Raw genomic sequence first — 17,719 nt, forward strand, 5'->3', positions numbered from 1 at the left:
TTTGCCTCGTTAGTCTAAGTTGTTTGCCTAAACTGGTGCGCACACACAGAAGCCCTGCAGCATGAAAAGAGTCTACAGTGTCATTGCCTCATTACATTTAGCAATGAGAAGTGTAATAGCCCAGAATAAGGCTTCCCTGATGTTAATGAATCAGAACAGACATGGTGAGAGGTTTTGTGGGGGGGAAAAAAACAATTACAGTCAATGGTTCAAACAAGATGCCTTCAAGTTGTCTTCTTTGTGTTTTCATGTTTCAAGTGAGAGCGACAGTCAAGAAGAAGAAGAAGAAGAAGAAGAGGTAGTTCCAATCCTCACTGAGGATGAGATGAACAAACTGGGTGCCAAGTTGGTGAAGGCCGAGATTATGGGTAACACAGTGAGTTGGTCCTTTTAATAAATTGTTAATGCAGGAATATATAACAATTAATGTGTTGTATTTATATGTATACAGTAATCCCTCGTTCATCGCGGTTAATTGGTTCCAGACCCTACCGTCAGAGTGAATTTCCTCTAAATAGGATTCCTTATTTATAAATGAAATATTTTTGTAGTTAGAGAATAGAAAACCTGTTTACGACCTTGTAAATACTTTTTTTAAAAACATTATTAAAGCCCTCTAGCCCACAATAAAATAACCCCCTATAGCTGCTTACACTTGTATTATCCAATATAGCAGACATAATAACAGAAAACAAGACATATATAAATAAAACAGAACACAGACTCACACGTTATTATTCTCCCATCAATGTAATGTAATAGCGGTAGAATGATACCACGTCAGGATGGTGTTTTTCTCTCTTTAGCGCACAGAAAGAAAGAGGTGTGTTTATGTTTCACATAGTGATGGGCAAAATTTCCCCAAAAGTGCAGTTTTCCTTCTTAAATGCGTCTTCTGAATGCCTTCTATTTGTAATTTCATTCATTTAGCTATTTTTATGTTTGAAAATGCGTAATTTAGACCAATAATACATACAACGTGTTCAAATGTGCATATTTTTGTTACTAATAATAAGCCACATTCAACCACGAAACAGCACTGATTTCTTAATTAATTTTGAAAACCGTGATAGAGTGATGCCGCGGAATTCGAAGCACGAAGTGGCGTGGCGCGTGCACGTGTACTGTATGGTCAACATATTGCAAAGAACTCTCAGTAGGATTGTAGAAATGCATTGTGTCTGCTTTGTGTCAATATTAGTAAAATTAGTAATTAAAAAAATTAGTAATTAATTAGTAAAAGTGCGCTCGTTGCATTGTATTTACCAAAGCCAGCGTAAAATTAGACTCCTGCATTGTTTTAAGACCTTTTCTCCGCTTTTTTTCCTAGTGCTGACTGGAAAGGATATCAGAGGGTCTATTGACTTGACAGCATTATTGATCTTTACTTTTCACTCCCCACCAGTGTCTTCTCACAGAACAGGGCACAGATCAGTGTCAGGATCTTTGATAGAGCAATAAAGAAGTGTCTCTTAACATACAAAAGCGAAGACATCTCCCTCCCCGACACAGCAATCAAACCGACATTCCCAAACCTCCTTGTGTGTGTTAAAGTGTTTTGTACATAAAGGTATTGATTTTCTGCACCCAAAGGTACCTGTCTATGTCGTGTCTGTAACAGGTGTGTTCTCGCCGAGGTCTCTGTAATCCAATTTCAGTAAATCTTGACCTTGACACTTGAGTTCTTCAAATGAAAATGTGCATTTCTTCTTAAATCTTGTGCTCAAGTTCTGTATAGGGTTCTGTATAGCGTTTTTGTTCACTAATAGTTCTCTGTATTTCAGGCCATGGTTGAGAAGCTGAAATTCCAGTTGGAGGCTGCTCGTAAAGCCAAAGAGAACCACGCTGCACGAATGAAGCTCCACCAAACGGCTAAATCAAACCTGGTATGAAAATATTGCATTCATTACCACTTTGCTGCACTCACCATGCAGTCGTACACACAGCTATGCAGCGAGCTAAACACTGTCTAGTACAGCACCAGAGACAGGAGTGGGCTTTCAGTACTTTAGTGGAATCCGTGTAAAACAGGGGTCCCCATTACGTCCATCCATACGTCCACATGACATCTGTCAGCTGACACTGCGCTCCCCTCCTGATTCGCTCTTGCTCCCCTGCAGCACTGGTGAACGTCACAAACTACACACAGAGATGCAACTTCCATCTTTATTATTCTGATTATGGATAAAGTAACTCAGCTGTAAGATGCCTATAGCTGTTGTATAATAAAAGTTATCCGTTCACGTGTAGCGGATAGTTATGTAGGGAAAAAAAAATAATTGTTTGATGGCTTTGCTTTGCGTCATGAACTCCACTATAGAAATATGTGTTTTTCTATTACTATTAGTATCTATTACTATTATTTCATGATGAATTGGAAAATGTGCCCGTTGCTGAAATCTTTTCAGTATGTTGCCTTGACTTCGGCTGCATTGTCTTTTGCATAATCATTTTAATTTCTTGTATATCGGTAATGTTTGATAGCAAATGCTAGCTGGACGTAATACTTGAAGTGTGTGTCTAATGAAGGCTACATAGCTATTTTGACGGACATATTATCGATACTCAGGTTATGTGCACAGCTATTGACGAATTATGTGTAATTATCTTTATTGCTATATTGAATTGAATTGAATTGAATTGTGAATTATTTGTGAATGATATCAGCTACTTTGATTACCTGTAAACTTTGAAACTATGAATGTGACATATTAATCATTAGTATTTAACATAGACGTTTAAAAGTTTACCGTTTAGATTTTATATGTATGTTTTTATAGTAAGAGGTAGATCATGTCGAATTATAACTTGCATGCTGAAAAACTGCGTGCGCCCCTACTGTATATGCATATACAATTTACATTGATACTCATATTTATCAAGACAGTAAACAAACATTTTCTATATTTATAGTAGGAGCTAGATCTTTGGGACTTGGTCATTTTAAAAGTAGCTTGCAGGCTGAAAAATTGTGAGCAAAATGATTGTGCTTCTTGATGAACAACTGAAAAACGATGGAGAAAAATGGCGTGCAGCTATCTTCACCTTGTACAGCAGGGGTCATTCACTGGTGAAATCCATTGACCAATTGTATGCGTGTATGCGATTACAGAGACAGAGAAAAGACGAGAGGAGATACAGGGAAAGGAGAGAGACACGAGTGATAGATGGAGAAAGCCGACAGAGAGACGAGCGAGAGAGATACAGGAAAATAAGAGATATGGAGAGAGAGCACAGCGAGACAAATAGGCCAGAGATAACAGAAAAATTAATACACATGGCCCTCTTGTAGAAGAAAAAAAAGGACAGTGAAAATTGAGCTTTTAACCCAGAATATTTATTTGTGCTCATTCTTTCCTCTGGAATCACGAAACCAGTTTATCGCAGATATTCAGAGACCGTGGCACTCACCATAAATGTGAATCACCACCATGAGACCGAGCACAAGTTTTTGACCACACATATTCACTCAAGTCTGAACTCAGGTCACAGAAAATAAGGAGTCTCAGAGCACAATATGAACAAGCTACTCGAATTTCAACCAAGTACCCCTAGCCCGGGGGTTACCAATTTGCAGAATGGGGGGCCATTTTTGGCCCACAGCTTTTTTTTTTATTATTATTGGTGCATTGATTGGAAGTACTTAAAATCCATGGAACAACTGTTAGGATCACACGGTGTTGTCAAGCTGCACCACAAATTCCAGTTTCCAAAATTAGTGCAAAGCTGTTATGTTTCTATTTTTGTAGCTATACCTATCTAGGGGAATTTATATATATGTGGGTAATTCAGGTCATCAGCAGAGAGTTATGAGGTCACCCTGACCTCCTCGGATGTTCCTATGTGTGTAGCGCACCACTTTCTGAACAGTACAAGTTGTGAGCAATGGTATGCAATTTATGGCAGATTAATCATAGCTCGATGAAGTCCACTGTGTGGCTTCTCAGAAAAGATTAATGGCTGATAAGTGCACTAAAACTTTACTCTTCTGCTACGGAGAGGCTCTCCAAGTGATGTAGCGCTCTTGACTGGTGCTCGAAGAGGACCTTCTAGTCGGTCTTGTTTAGGCAGGGTTCTGGCTTGTCTTCATCACTCGCTGCTTCATATTTACTTTCTTGCCTGAATGTGTGCAGCCTTGCGATGCCTAATTGACTTGAGCACATCATTTATCTCCCCACACTCTACAAGCATTTTTGTAGGCTCTTGTCCAGCATGTGTCTCCCTTGCTGAGACTTGTCTAATCACAAGTCATTTGCAGCTACACAACTTGATTTCTATCTGAATGTAATGAGTGTGCTTCGATTGCGCTTAATGGATGAATGGTGTTGTAATGATCTGCGATGAACAGGACTACGTCTAATGGACATAATACTAACTCACAAGATAAATGCTTTAACCCATTATTTCCAGGTAATACGGTAAATACTGAAATGACATAACATAACAACTGCCTGTTTTATCTTCTGTTTTAGCAAGTCCTGAGAGAAATATTCAACTGTAAAAATGTTTGTAAAAGCTTAAATATCTAATCTTTTTGGGGATTCTTGGCAGTCAGAGGAATTTATTAAAAACAGCCTGTCTGCGTTTTGTGGTTCTCAGATGGCTGGCAGATCGAGCGAGGACCGGGAGGTTGTGCTGTTCAGAACAGACCAGTCCGGTCAGGCCTGGCCAGTCAAGCCCCTGTCTGGACCACAGGAGCCCCACGGAGGACGACGGAAAAAGAAGCCGGTAAGTGATGAAAATGTACATACTTGACAAATATGTAATTCACTTCACAAGATGTTTAAATTGGTTTGGGATTATTATGGGGATGAGTTTTTATATCAAATTTTTGGTATTTAAAAAAAAAAGAATCCCCACATTTTACATGGGGCAAAACCCAAAAGCTTTGTTTTTTGCCATGCATAAAAGCATGAAACAGAGTGAAGCAGAAATGCGTGGTTGTAGACCAATGTATCACCTGACGTCATTTTAATTTTTTTTGTGTTTTCCAATTATCAAATAATTAAAAGGCACAATTGAGTGATACTTCTTCTGCCTTGTGGGGAAGTTTGGAAATGTCATAGATGCATCAAAAAGGAGATACCATTAGTGACCCATATGGGAATCTATTATGTAGTTATCAAACACACCAATAATCTGAACTGTGTGCTGCACTCTTAAAATAACAATGATGCTCTTCTTTCTGTCCAGATTGAGACTCATGTTGATGGGCAGCGTGTGCGCTACTTTCAGGATGACGACAGTGTGGGTCTGAAGGAGATGGTCAGGAGGGAGAAGATGAGCTCCGCACAGGATCAGAATGCCCTCTACTCTCGAATGGCTGCCAAGGTTAGAAGGGGCTTTTTATCGCAAACTGTGCATTGCAGTGCTTAACGCAGTTAAACACTTAAAATAGCGACCTAAAAGTATTTTGTAAACACTGACCATGCAAAAATCATTTTACAAAAACAGCCTGGCATGTAGAAGATAAGGTTAGCTATATTTCCCTACCTGGGAAATTTAGGACAGTATTAAAAAATGTGTGCGCGTGAAAGTAAGACCTTAACAATCAAAGCAGCCAGCATTTCTTCAAAATGAAGCAACAGCATGTGAGAGTTAAGTTATGCTGTTGTAATTCCATGTATAACATACTTTAAATACACGCACGCACACACACACACACACTAACATTTTGTTGGTCGAGAATTGTGCTAGATATTATCGTCGATAATCGATATTATTGACAACATTTTTTAAGACAATTTTTCCATTATTATTCCACTTTGACAGTGACAGCGACATTGTTGCTTTTAATAGTTATAATCTTTCGGGAACTCCTCAACGCTCCATAATAATTACTGTTTTTTCTTTTTGTAAAATACACCAGCCGGGAGGGTGCACAGTGACTGAGTGATTAGCGTGTTGGCCACACAGTCAGGAGATCTGGAAGATGTGGGTTCGAATCTCTGCTTGGGCATCTCTGTGTGGAGTTCACCCCGTGTGTGCGTGGGTTTTCTCCATGTACTCCGGTTTTTACTCCGGCCACTTTCACAGAATACCCCCTAGCGGTCCTTATTTGTTTCCATACACATGTACATGTATGCATGTCAGTGTGTGGCGTGTATATTTATATATATGCACAAAATATATACTAAAAATATTTAGTTACCATGGCAGGGCTTCTATAAATACCACTTATAATCATAGTTAGAGATTTCTGATTTGCAAGGGAGAGAAAAAGATGGCGATGTCCCATCTCTCAATTATACTGTACACCATTTCATTTGTTCCACACAATCTTTTTCTTTAATTAGCTGTATATTCTTTGTAATTTATTCCCCCTCAAACTCTCTCCTTTTGCACTTTTCCCCCTCACTCATTTGGAATTAATGAACCAATCTCACCCAAGTGAAATTATGAAAGCCCATGAAATGGCAACTGGTAATGAAAGATAAATTGACAGACGTGTACTGTATATATAAATATAGTATACAACATTAAATTCTGCATTTTGTATCCCATTGCGATGTGCATGATAGTATTTTGTGATGTCATCCCAAAAGAACAATTTCACAACCATTATGATGGTACACTGGCATATAATAAGGAGAGGGGTAGTTCTGTGATTGCCATGGCAACACTACTTCAGTGGTTTATAATAGCAGCGGCCTTTCACAAAGTCCTCTTGTGTGTATGTGTTACTCTTCAGAATTGGGATTAGCGCACTTACAAACTTTGCAGCACACTACGGTAATACATAAAGTGTCTTTACGTTTAGCACATTCGCATGATGCAGTTATGAAAAATTCAGAATTGATTTATAAATGTCAGTCATAGGCTATTGAACGTCGTAATGCTGGCAGAAAATAAAAAGTAAACAGCTCTCTGGAGCAGCGCTAGTTTTACTCCATATGAAAACACCAAACAGTTGCAGTACCTCACAGAAGTGAGTACACTTACATTTCATTTATTCAGTTTATTATACTGTATATTTTTTATACAGAAAGAAATTACACTTTTATACAATGTAAATTGGTGAGTGTAGTCACTAAGGGCTGTACTCAGATTTGTTGCCATTGGTTATCAGATCGTCAACCAAATTTAAATATAAGTCAATGACAACAAAACTGAATACAAAATGCAGTTTTTAAATGAAAGTTTTTATTATTAAGGGAGGAAAAAAAATCCAAAGCTACATGGCCCTGTGTGAAAAGCTGACGAGACAAAAGTTGAACTTTTTGGAAGGCGCCTGTCCCATTACATCTGGTGTAAAAGTAACGCCGCATTTCAGAAAAAGAACATACCAACTTTAAAATATGGTGGTGGTAGTGTGATGGTCTGGGGCTGTTTTGCTGCTTCAGAACCTGGAAGACTTGCTGTGATAAATGGAACCATGAATTCTGCTGTCTACCACAAAATCCTGAAGGAAAATGTCCGGACGTCTGTTCGTGACTTCAAGCTGAAACCAACTTGGGTTCTGCAGCAGGACAATGATCCAAAACACACCAGCAAGTCCACCTCTGAATGGCTGAAGAAAAACAAAATGAAGACTTTGGAGTGGCCTAGTCAAAGTCCTGACCTGAATCCTATTGAGATGCTGTGGCATGACCTTAAAAAGGCGCTTCATGCTGGAAAACCCTCCAATGTGGCTGAATTACAACAATTTTGCAAAGATGAGTGGGCCAAAATTCCTCCACAGCGCTGTAAGAGACTCATTGTAAGTTATCGCAAACGCTTGATTGCAGTTGTTGCTGCTAAGGGTGGCCCAACCAGTTATTAGGTTTAGGGGGCAATCACTTTTTCACACAGGGACATGTAGGTAAAAAAAAAAAATAAAAATAAAATAAAATAAAAATTTATACAAATTTTAAATATCAAAGTGGCTCCCAGCGTCCTTCAATTTTTCTGTATGCGGCCCATGGTGGAAAAAGTTAATTTTAGACATAAATGTCTGTGTACTGAGTTATTTTGAGGGGACGGCAAATTTTCATGGCTTTAGAAGCTGTACACAAACTACTTTACTTTGTATCAAAGTGTCATTGGTGAAACATTTACAATTGTTTTAATTCAGTAAATTACTCCACTCACAAAATGTAAAAAGAAAAAACAACAAAGACCCTTTGGTATGTTTTTGTATTGCTAATTTATTCTACTCACCCTCCACATGAGGAATTCAGTCCGTTATTTAATGATCAGTAATAACATATTGTTAAAATCAGTGCTTCTCATCCAACTGTATGTTTGAGGGCTGTTCGGCACCGGATAATCTACGTGCACGTGCATTTAAATGTGACCGAGTATATTTTCTACAAAAGGTAGAGGGAGTACTGCTCTTGAACAACACACACATGCACACACTCCCACTGTGTCACTAAATCCAATTTTCACTCTCACTCCCACGCTTAGTCATGGACACACACTTCAAATGTGCTTGCCCCTCCCACTCTCTCTCTCTCTCACACACACACACACACACACACACACACACACACACACACACACATACCCACACACTTCAATCTGTTGCCGGGTTACCATGGCGACAAAATTAAGACGCACATACTAAGTCGCTACTTAGTGTCCTGCACTGAGACCAACTTCTCGTTCATACAGAGCGAATTGCATAGTAACTTGTGCTATCATATGATGGCGATATTGCGATAATCAGTATGTTAGAGGAAATGTATCACAATGTCTATGCAAGTGACGGTGGAACAACTAAAAATTCTATATTTTGAGACACACCTGTAGAAATGTAATCTTTTTATCAGTCATAACAGTATCTACTGTATGTGTGTGTGTTTTTTTTAACAAACACATTTTACATTCAATTAGGTACAATTTGTCCTGCATGTAGCACAGTGGAAATGTATCTTCTATTTTAAAATCATTTTTTTATGTTATATACATAATGTTAATTTTAACAGTAATAAATATTATATACTTTAATAAAATAATAAGCGTTATTTTCCAAGGATGTGGACACGGTTTATTCAAACAGATGAATGTTGGTCAGCTCCATTCTTGGTGGTGGCGGTATGTCTTCGCTCTTTGCATGTGGTTAAACATGTTTTCATTGGTGGTTTAGGTAGGCAGTGTTGACAGTACGTAGAGGACAACACTGATATTAACGCATACCGGCCAGTCACAGTACAAGGACTTTTTTACGGCTCCCAAAGGATCTGGAAGTTGCTGTAACATCCTGCTCTTCAAGAATGAACACAGTCTTAGTACCAACTGTTTTTTTGTCTCTTCTGCCACATGCATCATCCTGCCTGTTCTCCACCACCTGTACTGCAATCGGCTCTCCAGATGATGGGAAAGACAGATGGCGACAACTACACCCTGGACGATATGTTTGTGTCAAGTGCAGCAAAGAGGGAAGGCGAAGGGAGAGAAGAGGAAAGGATGAGGAACAGAGCTGCAGAGGAGAGCAGGAGACTGACGACCACCATGGAGAAATGCCGTCACTGTTTCAACAGCCAGGAGCTCCAGAAGCACCTCATAATAGCCATAGGGAGCAAGGTAATCAATCATGAAGCGATGTGTTTGTACAATTGCAATGGTAACTCATTGAAAATGGCAAATGGTATTGACGACGAAAGATGGACTTGTACAGTACAGTGTTCCCTCGCTACATCGCGTTTCACCTTTCGCAGACGCGCTGTTTTGCGGATTTCTTAAAGTGCAGTTTTACATGTTTTTTTTAAACAGAACGCACATTGTGTTCTGTGTTTTTGTGGTGTATTAGAGCGATCTATTGGTACTCTGTCGTGTGTGTCTGTTATTGTATGTACTACTGCTACCAGTAGACTGTGTTGTATACTCAATGTGAGAGTTGAAGACGTGTGCAGCTGGAGTAAAGATGTCGTACCTCCACCTCGTCTCAGTATGTGTTTATGTGCCTGTATGAGCACACTAGAAACCCACAGTAGACAATAGCCGGCTAAATATACAATAGATCCACAACATCCTTATTGGCTAAGGGAGAACCCGCCCATTGTGTTGTACGTCCTCAATCAATCTCCTTAGTGCCGTTTCCTGTTGTGGTCAACGGTCGCTAGCAAACTAGCTAACCGTATAAAGAAGAAGAAGAAGCTAACCGGCTTTAGGGCGCCATTACGGAATAAATTAATGTTCGGTTCAAGGAGTAGTACGAGGAGGAGGAAAATACGACAGCAGAAGCAATATGTTTGAACAAGAATACAAAAACACTACAGCCGAACGGCGCCAGGACGAGGCACAGTCAGGAGTGAAATATGCGTGAGTCACTATATAATTTCTTGTGTCCAACCTAGTAGGTTGATCATTAAAATTGAAACGAAATTTGAACTTTGAGAGTGTTTAAACAAGAGAGAAATGTGATAAAATGCTAATGCCTGTGTGAGAAGGGTTTTACAGCCTTAAAACACATATTAATTGTAAAAACAATACAGTTGGCTACTTCGCGGATTTCACTTATTGCGGGCTATTTTGGGAACCTATCCCCCGCAATAAACGAGAGAACACTGTATCTCAAAAAAGTACACTCCTCATATTTCATTAGCAGTCTTCTCGAGGGACCGTACCATACAGCAGAAAGGAAATTGGGTGCAACTTAGTGTATTTTACTGTCTTGTGAAAATAACTCCACATAGCCATTATTGACTTCATAACTGTCAACACACGTGGGTACACCTCACAGTGAACATGTCCAAATCGTGGCCAAAGTATCAATATTTTGTGTAATATTTTTCATGAGCTGAACTCAAAGATGGAAGACATTTTCTATGTACACAAAAGGCCTGTTTCTCTGAAATATTGTTCACAATCTGTCTAACGTTAGTCAGCATAATTCATCCACCTCACAGGTGTGGCATATCAAGATGCTGATTAGACAGCATGATTATTGCACACGTGTGCCTTAAGTTGGCCACAATAAAAGGCTTCTCCCAAATGTGCACTTTAACTGTATTGGAGGGTGTGTCTGGGTTGGGGGGGTTCGAAAACCAGTCAGTATCTGGCGTGACCACCATTTGCCTCAAATACTGATACCATACACGCCGCCGACCCAGAACATCCCAAACGTGCTCAGTGGGTGACATGTGCGGTGAGTATGCTGTCCCGTGTTGCTGATCGAGTGGCCCATGGCCGGTACATTTTATTAATGGCATTTTGAATACACGGAGATACTGTGACTCTAAGGTCCTGACGAGATCCGTTTTTGTGGCGTTCATCCACGACCATCACATCACGTTGCAGGATGATAATGCACGCCCCCATTTTACAAAGATCGGTACACAATTTCTGAAAGCTGAAGACATCCCAGTTCTGGCATGGCTAGCATACTCACCACACGTCACCCATTGAGCAGGTCCGGGATGCTCTGGACCAGCATGTACGGTATTTGAGGGAAATGGTGATCACACCAGATACTGACCCTGCATTTGATACTAAGATGTCCTTCTAGAAAGGATAGTGCTTAATTTCTGAGAGTTCAATGAACAACTGAAAGAACACAAAAGATGGACCATTATGTCCATTATTTTTGTCCTTTGTCAACTGTGTTGCCTTCCTAAAGCATGCTGTTAACTGTAATAAACTTAAAGTGTCCCACTTAATGGAAACATGGTTTTATGTACTTACTGCAATATATGTGTGTCCAGGTGTACCTGAGTCTCCCTGCAGGTGTGTCCATGACGGAGGGCCATTGTCTCATCTGTCCTCTCCAGCATCACTGTGCTGCCACCAGTTTGGATGAAGATGTCTGGTCGGAAATGCAGGTGAACCAATCAGCCTTCTGTTATCAGACCAAATATTACTCCTTAGTCGCCTGCTTTGTGTTGTACAGGTGTTCCGACGCAACTTGGTGCGTATGTTCGAGTCCCAGGACTTGGACTGTGTGTTCATGGAAGCGCACCTGAACCCACGCAGGAGACAGCACATGGTCCTGGAGTGTATCCCACTACCTCGGGAACTGGGGGATATGGCACCTATATATTTTAAGGTGTGCGTGTTTGTGTTTGTGCTATTTTTGTCAAAGAGTTCAGTAATCCTGACGCTTCTGTCCACAGAAAGCTATCATGGAGTGTGATGAGGAATGGGCCATGAACAAGAAGGTCGTCGACCTCTCTTCAAAGGACATCCGCAAAGCTGTACGTTTCATGCTGTCGCGTTCTAACTTTCAACTCTTGCGTCATTTGTTCCTCCAATACCAATTTGTTTCCTTTGTGCTTTTAGTCCTGTAATATTTTCCTCCCTCCCTCCCTCCCATCCTCTTCACTCATTGTCCGCTGTCATGAAATGCTTTACGCCTGGTTAATTGTTTGTGTGCTGCAGGTTCCCCGAGGGCTGCCCTACTTTGCCGTAGACTTTGGACTCCAGGGAGGGTTTGCTCATGTAATTGAAAATGAACAGAAGTTCCCACATTACTTCGGCAAGGTCAGTTTATGCATTAACACTTTCACATGACACCTGCTCTTTTTCTGCTTATTAGGTACCAAGCCACCCTTTTTCTTTACAGTTGCAAATAAGAAACCAGAACACATTTGGGGAAATTGTTACTGTTCTTTACATCTTTATAGTTGAATACTTTTAAAAGAAATATTTGAATTGGATTAACCTGCCTTCTCGTCACAGGAAGTTGTTGGAGGTATGATGGACTTAGAGCCAAGGCGTTGGAGGAAGATGATACGTGAGAATTTTGATGATCAGAGGAAAAAAGTCCTGCAGTTTGCACAGTGGTGGAAACCGTACGACTGTACCAAGAGCGGGGCTTAGCGGGACACTCAAGAAGACCATATTGGTAGATGATGTGCATGCAATGTTGCATCTTTTCTCTCATCTGAAATCACGATCAACTGATGAAATGCCAATTTCTTATCAACAGGACACACAAATAAGGGCCATGTACACAAATGACTTTTTCACAGGATCTCATGGCAATTTTGTCAGTTAATAGCATGAGAATCTTGATGACAAAATATTGTCCTTATTCCAGATATGACTATCTGAAGGTGTATCGTTTTCATGTTTTCCTCAAAATGTTCCCACTTTTATTAACATTGCAAACGAGGGATTTTGCCAGTTTCAGTGTATTTCTTAGTGAACGCATACATGTTATTGATAGGACAACTACAGCTGCACATTATTATTAATGTCTACTGCCTGCATCCATCCATCCTTTTTCTATGCCGCTTCTCCTCATTAAGGTCACGGGGGTATGCTGGAGCCTATCTCAGGGGACTTCGGGCGACAGGCGCGGTACACCCTGGACTGGTCGGCAGCCAATCGCTGGGCACATTCATACCTATGGACAATTTGGAGTCGCCAATTAAGCTAACATGCATGTTTTTGGAATGTGGGAGGAAACCGGAGTCCCCGGAGAAAACACATGCACGCACTGGGAGAACATGCAAACTCCACACAGAGATGCCCAACGGAGATTCGAACCCATCCCGATCTCCTGACTGTGACTATGTGACCAACATGCTAACCACTAGACCACCGTACCGCCTGCATATGCCTGAATTTTGTGCATTATTAGTGAAACTGAGGAAAATATTGAGGAGAGAAAAAAACAAAAAGTGAAGAGGAATCCACACCGGTATGTTTTTCTTTTGTCTTTATTCACCCCTTCACAAAACCTTATGGAAATCAGTTATGCAGCTCCATGATCCTACTAATTGTTACCATGTTGACCGGAATGACTTCTAGCTTTCAAGTCACACTTGCGGGAACAATATTCTGTAAGTCGGGATCAAACTCAAGACAAAATCATCTTTTCAATATCAGTGAAATAACAACTGGTAGGCGGCAATAAAAAAAGAACATATTTACTCGGTGCTTGACAGTTGTTTGATGACTGCTTAATTTGTCACCATTATCTTAAAATTTCAATCTTAAAATGAACAATTACAACTCCCCTCTCTGTTAGTTGCTTACTTGCCCAGCCTTTGAGACACTCCCCTTAATTAGGGTTGGGACTCTCAGGGTACCTCCCGATAAGGTACGATTTGCGATACATGGCTCACGATAACAATATCTCCATAGGTGAAACAAAACCAAAAAAAATGATGTCATAGTTTATATTTAGGCTCCAGCTCAGTCGTGATTCTAATGACGGCAGGCTGTATCGAAAATGGGTGAATATTTTGCAGCATATTTTAACCGGAACACAACCAGAAATGGTGCAAAAACATTAGTGCAACGTAACTGTAAAACAGGGTTTTATTCAAAGGTGTCTGCCAAACAGTGACACCTTTTTCAAGTCACTCAGAAAACACAACATCTCATGTCTGTCAAGTAGATCAAATCTATTTAGTAGAGGCATCGCAAAAATACATGGTGTAGTATGGTAGTAGTGTAGTATGGTAGTAGTGACGTAATCACGGGAAAGAGACAGACCGTGACCCAGATAAGGTTGAGCAGCACGACAATGTTGACAATAACATAAAGTACTCCCATGTGTCTTGCTTGAATAACAACATTTAGTGTTTGAATAGATAAATCAACAAGCCTGTCCCTTTTATAAGAATATAATTTTGCATTTCTTTGCTTTGCGTATGCTGTATTCTCATTGGTATTCGAATAACTCCAGAGGATTTTGATCCCGACACAGATTGGACCCTCCTTTTGTCAAACTTTAATTTACCCTGGTTTCTCAGTGTGTGTGATTTGTGCCTCTGGCCTTATGGTCATGTGCAGCTGTCACTTAATTCCAAAAGGTTGTGGTGTCACCACAGCCGCGGGTGCAGAAGCACGCCACAGCATCCCAAACCGGCTGACACACATTCGCTCCTCTCATAAGCAATCAGCCACCTTGACCCAGAGCGCAACCTCATCATGCTGATCAAAATTTTAAGACCAGCTGAAAAATCGCAAGAATTTGCATTTTGCACTGTTGGATCTTAAGGAGGTCCTAAGTAGGAGCTTCAAAATGCGCAGGAAAAAAAAAAAATAGGAGAGATGGCCATGATAGTGTAGAAATTGGTAAATGTACGCTGTATGCACCTTGCAAGCAGTGGTTCAAGCTAATATGTTCAGTGTTCAGTGGGTGTTGCTTGTAAGCTAAGCTAATAAGTAACAGTAACCCTACTCTAACCCTGACAGGGCTAAACGTAAATTCTTGTAATTTTTCAACTGGTCTGAACAGTTTGCGTCTCATCACTGCAGAGCGTCACCGCTGCTTTCATGTTTCGTTCTCGTGGTCGTCTGCCTCATCGTGCATTTGTGTGTGTATCTTATAAAAGCCGCCTTTTATTTCACGAGGTTGCATAGTCTACATTTTGGAGTTTCTTCCTCACGCTGGAGGCGCTAATAGTAAATAGCGACCATTGTGTTTGAGTGACTCACCTTAAAAGGGAGCTAAATGTCAGTTTAAATGCTAGGTTCTGTTCATTTGATTAATTACGCACGTCAAGTGACGGTAAGTTAACCTTTTTCATCACAAGTCAATTTCCTTTGAGAAGGGTGAAGTTAGCAAGAATACAAAAGGAAACAAAACAAATTTCCCAGGGGGGGCGCTGCATATTTAGATGGTTCCATTGTGAAACTGACACACTGGCATGGCATGGCTTGTTTGTTTCAGACATGCATAACACGTTACATCAGGAACATCACATGGTTATCTGACATGGTTAATCAGCAGCTTATGTTTCATTCTACCCCTTCCCCATGTCTATTACTGATCATTCATTCACACCATAACTTCTACTTGTTAACACAATATTTTGCTTTCCTACATTTGTCATTTACCTTTTTATTTCACTTCCTGTATAAAAGGAAAGGATGGTGTGGGGAAAAAAAAGATCAAGAAGCAACTAAGGGTTAATAATGACATAAACCTTGTGCAGTGTTAAAGGAATAGTTTGGATTTTTTGACTTGAAGTTGTATGACATCCCCATCAGCAGTGACTTACCCCGTACTTGGTCCGATGAGCCCAGTTCCGGTCGGATTTTGGTGATGAGAAACAAAGTTCCGCTTAGTTACTGGGGTTACTTAAGTAGAGGCTTCTCAAAACAATATGCGTTCGAAGGAGTAATACATTTGCATGACAAAAATGACTCTGTGAAAAAAAATCAGACCTCACAAATCGCTCGGTTTTACTTGATGTGACGTCGTACTAATGCACGCTATTACCTGGCCGTTGTGCGTGTGTGATGAAAATGGCTGCAGCCCTCGCATCTTCATCCGCTGTGGAACACGTACGTAAACAAGATGGCTGCGACGTCGCGGCGGATGCATCTTCATCACACGCACAACAATGGCCAGGCAACAGCGCGCAACAGTACGACGTCGGATCAAGCAAAGCCAAGCGATTTGTGAGGTCTGATTTTTTTCAAGGAGGCATTTTTGACATGTGAAAGTATTACTCTTTCGAACGCATATTGTTTTGACAAGCCAAACTCTTTAGTTAAGTAACCCCAATAACTAACCGGAACTACGTTTCTCATTACCGAAATCCGACCAGAACCGGGCTCACGGGACCAAGTGGGGGGTAAGTCACTATTGATGGACTACACTGCTGATGGGGATGTCATACAACTTCATGTCAAAAAATCTGAATTATCCCTTTAAGGTAAGGGAACAAATAAAATTAAAAAAACATTATAAATTGGGAATAAATTGTTAATAATAAATATGAATTAGTGAAGACAATAGAACGTTGAGCATGTTGACTTCAAGCTGCACCCTTTGGGAGTTGTCTTTAATTTCCTTGTAGTCAATATGATGTAATCTTCAATACTTTGGCCTCCTCCGGTCCGCCATTTAACTGATACATATTTTGCAGTTGGCACGCCAAGTGCCTTGAATTTTCCCCTGCTTCCATAAGTCGCGTGCCTTCTTTGCGACGTCAGCATTGCAGTTTTGTCGGACGTTCATTGATGTGGGACGTTTGGTTCTTTCATCTTCTCTGCCTTCGGCAATGCTACCTTGTTTTTCCTGTTGTCGAACTTTGTGATGATGACGTGTTGGTATTGTTATCCCTGCCAGACGTTGGGATACATGTATCGATGTTGCTGACATCCACTTCCACCGCTTTTGAGCCACTGGCTGTGTCCGCCGCTCAAATACACAACATCAATATGCAAACACTCCATAGAGCGCAAGGCTGATCAATAATGTCAGATGCTACTTGCTGCCTCCAAACTTAGATGCGAAGCTACATTGTATACAAGCAGGAAACACAGCTAGGTTGTACAGTGGAACTATGGCTGCTCCCTTACAGGCCTGTGGGGAGCAGTTTGTATATTAAAAAACAATGGACAACTACTAAGGGAAGAAGCTATCTTTGCGTCACTCCGCTGAGTTTTCACCCCCTCCAAAACTGTCATAATTGTTTGATCCACACCCCTGCATGGAGTTTTGTTAAAATTGTTGACATGATAAATGCGTCCTGACATGAACCCCATCAAACAACTTTTCGGATGAGCTAGCACACAGACTGTGACAAACATCCAAAACAAGAGTAGAAAGTGTCAAACTTCCTCCAGTTACAAGTTTGCAAACTTAATGTCTCAATTTTTTTGGCTCGAGGGGTTCAGCTCTAGATGCAAATTTGAGCCAGATGTACGAGAAAAAAATCTAAATACTGCCATTGCTTCATCATGTACATTAAAATAAACAAAGATCACAACAGACATGATCACAAATAAATAGTAACCCAATCAAAAGAGTTTTGAAGAGGCTGATTAAATGTATGCTTTAATAAAACTAACTCTGAACCACAACTTTCTTATCAGTTACTTTATGAAA

General features: G+C 40.4%; 1 protein-coding gene across 8 annotated transcripts in view; it reads left to right on the forward strand.

Annotated features, from left to right (window-relative positions):
• Positions 1–17,719, forward strand: part of cwf19l2 (CWF19 like cell cycle control factor 2) — a 36,393-nt gene that overhangs the window by 6,181 nt on the left and 12,493 nt on the right. For 4 of the 8 annotated variants that reach the window (XR_008573061.1, XR_008573062.1, XR_008573063.1 and 1 more), the window contains exons 10-19: positions 259–376; positions 1,785–1,886; positions 4,600–4,728; positions 5,194–5,331; positions 9,295–9,507; positions 11,628–11,744; positions 11,813–11,968; positions 12,036–12,116; positions 12,301–12,402; positions 12,601–13,567. Coding sequence is in view for 4 of the 8 variants with exons in the window: in XM_054793320.1 (XP_054649295.1) it covers positions 259–376; positions 1,785–1,886; positions 4,600–4,728; positions 5,194–5,331; positions 9,295–9,507; positions 11,628–11,744; positions 11,813–11,968; positions 12,036–12,116; positions 12,301–12,402; positions 12,601–12,741 (1,297 nt within the window). In the remaining 4 variants the exon portion in view is untranslated. Of the gene's footprint in view, positions 1–258; positions 377–1,784; positions 1,887–4,599; positions 4,729–5,193; positions 5,332–9,294; positions 9,508–11,627; positions 11,745–11,812; positions 11,969–12,035; positions 12,117–12,300; positions 12,403–12,600; positions 15,933–17,719 lie in introns of those variants that run through there. The other 4 variants (XM_054793320.1, XM_054793319.1, XM_054793321.1 and 1 more) reach the window with 4 other exon arrangements.

The sequence above is a fragment of the Dunckerocampus dactyliophorus genome, chromosome 12 (assembly GCF_027744805.1).
Source record: "Dunckerocampus dactyliophorus isolate RoL2022-P2 chromosome 12, RoL_Ddac_1.1, whole genome shotgun sequence".
In the NCBI taxonomy this organism is placed as follows: Eukaryota; Metazoa; Chordata; class Actinopteri; order Syngnathiformes; family Syngnathidae; genus Dunckerocampus; species Dunckerocampus dactyliophorus.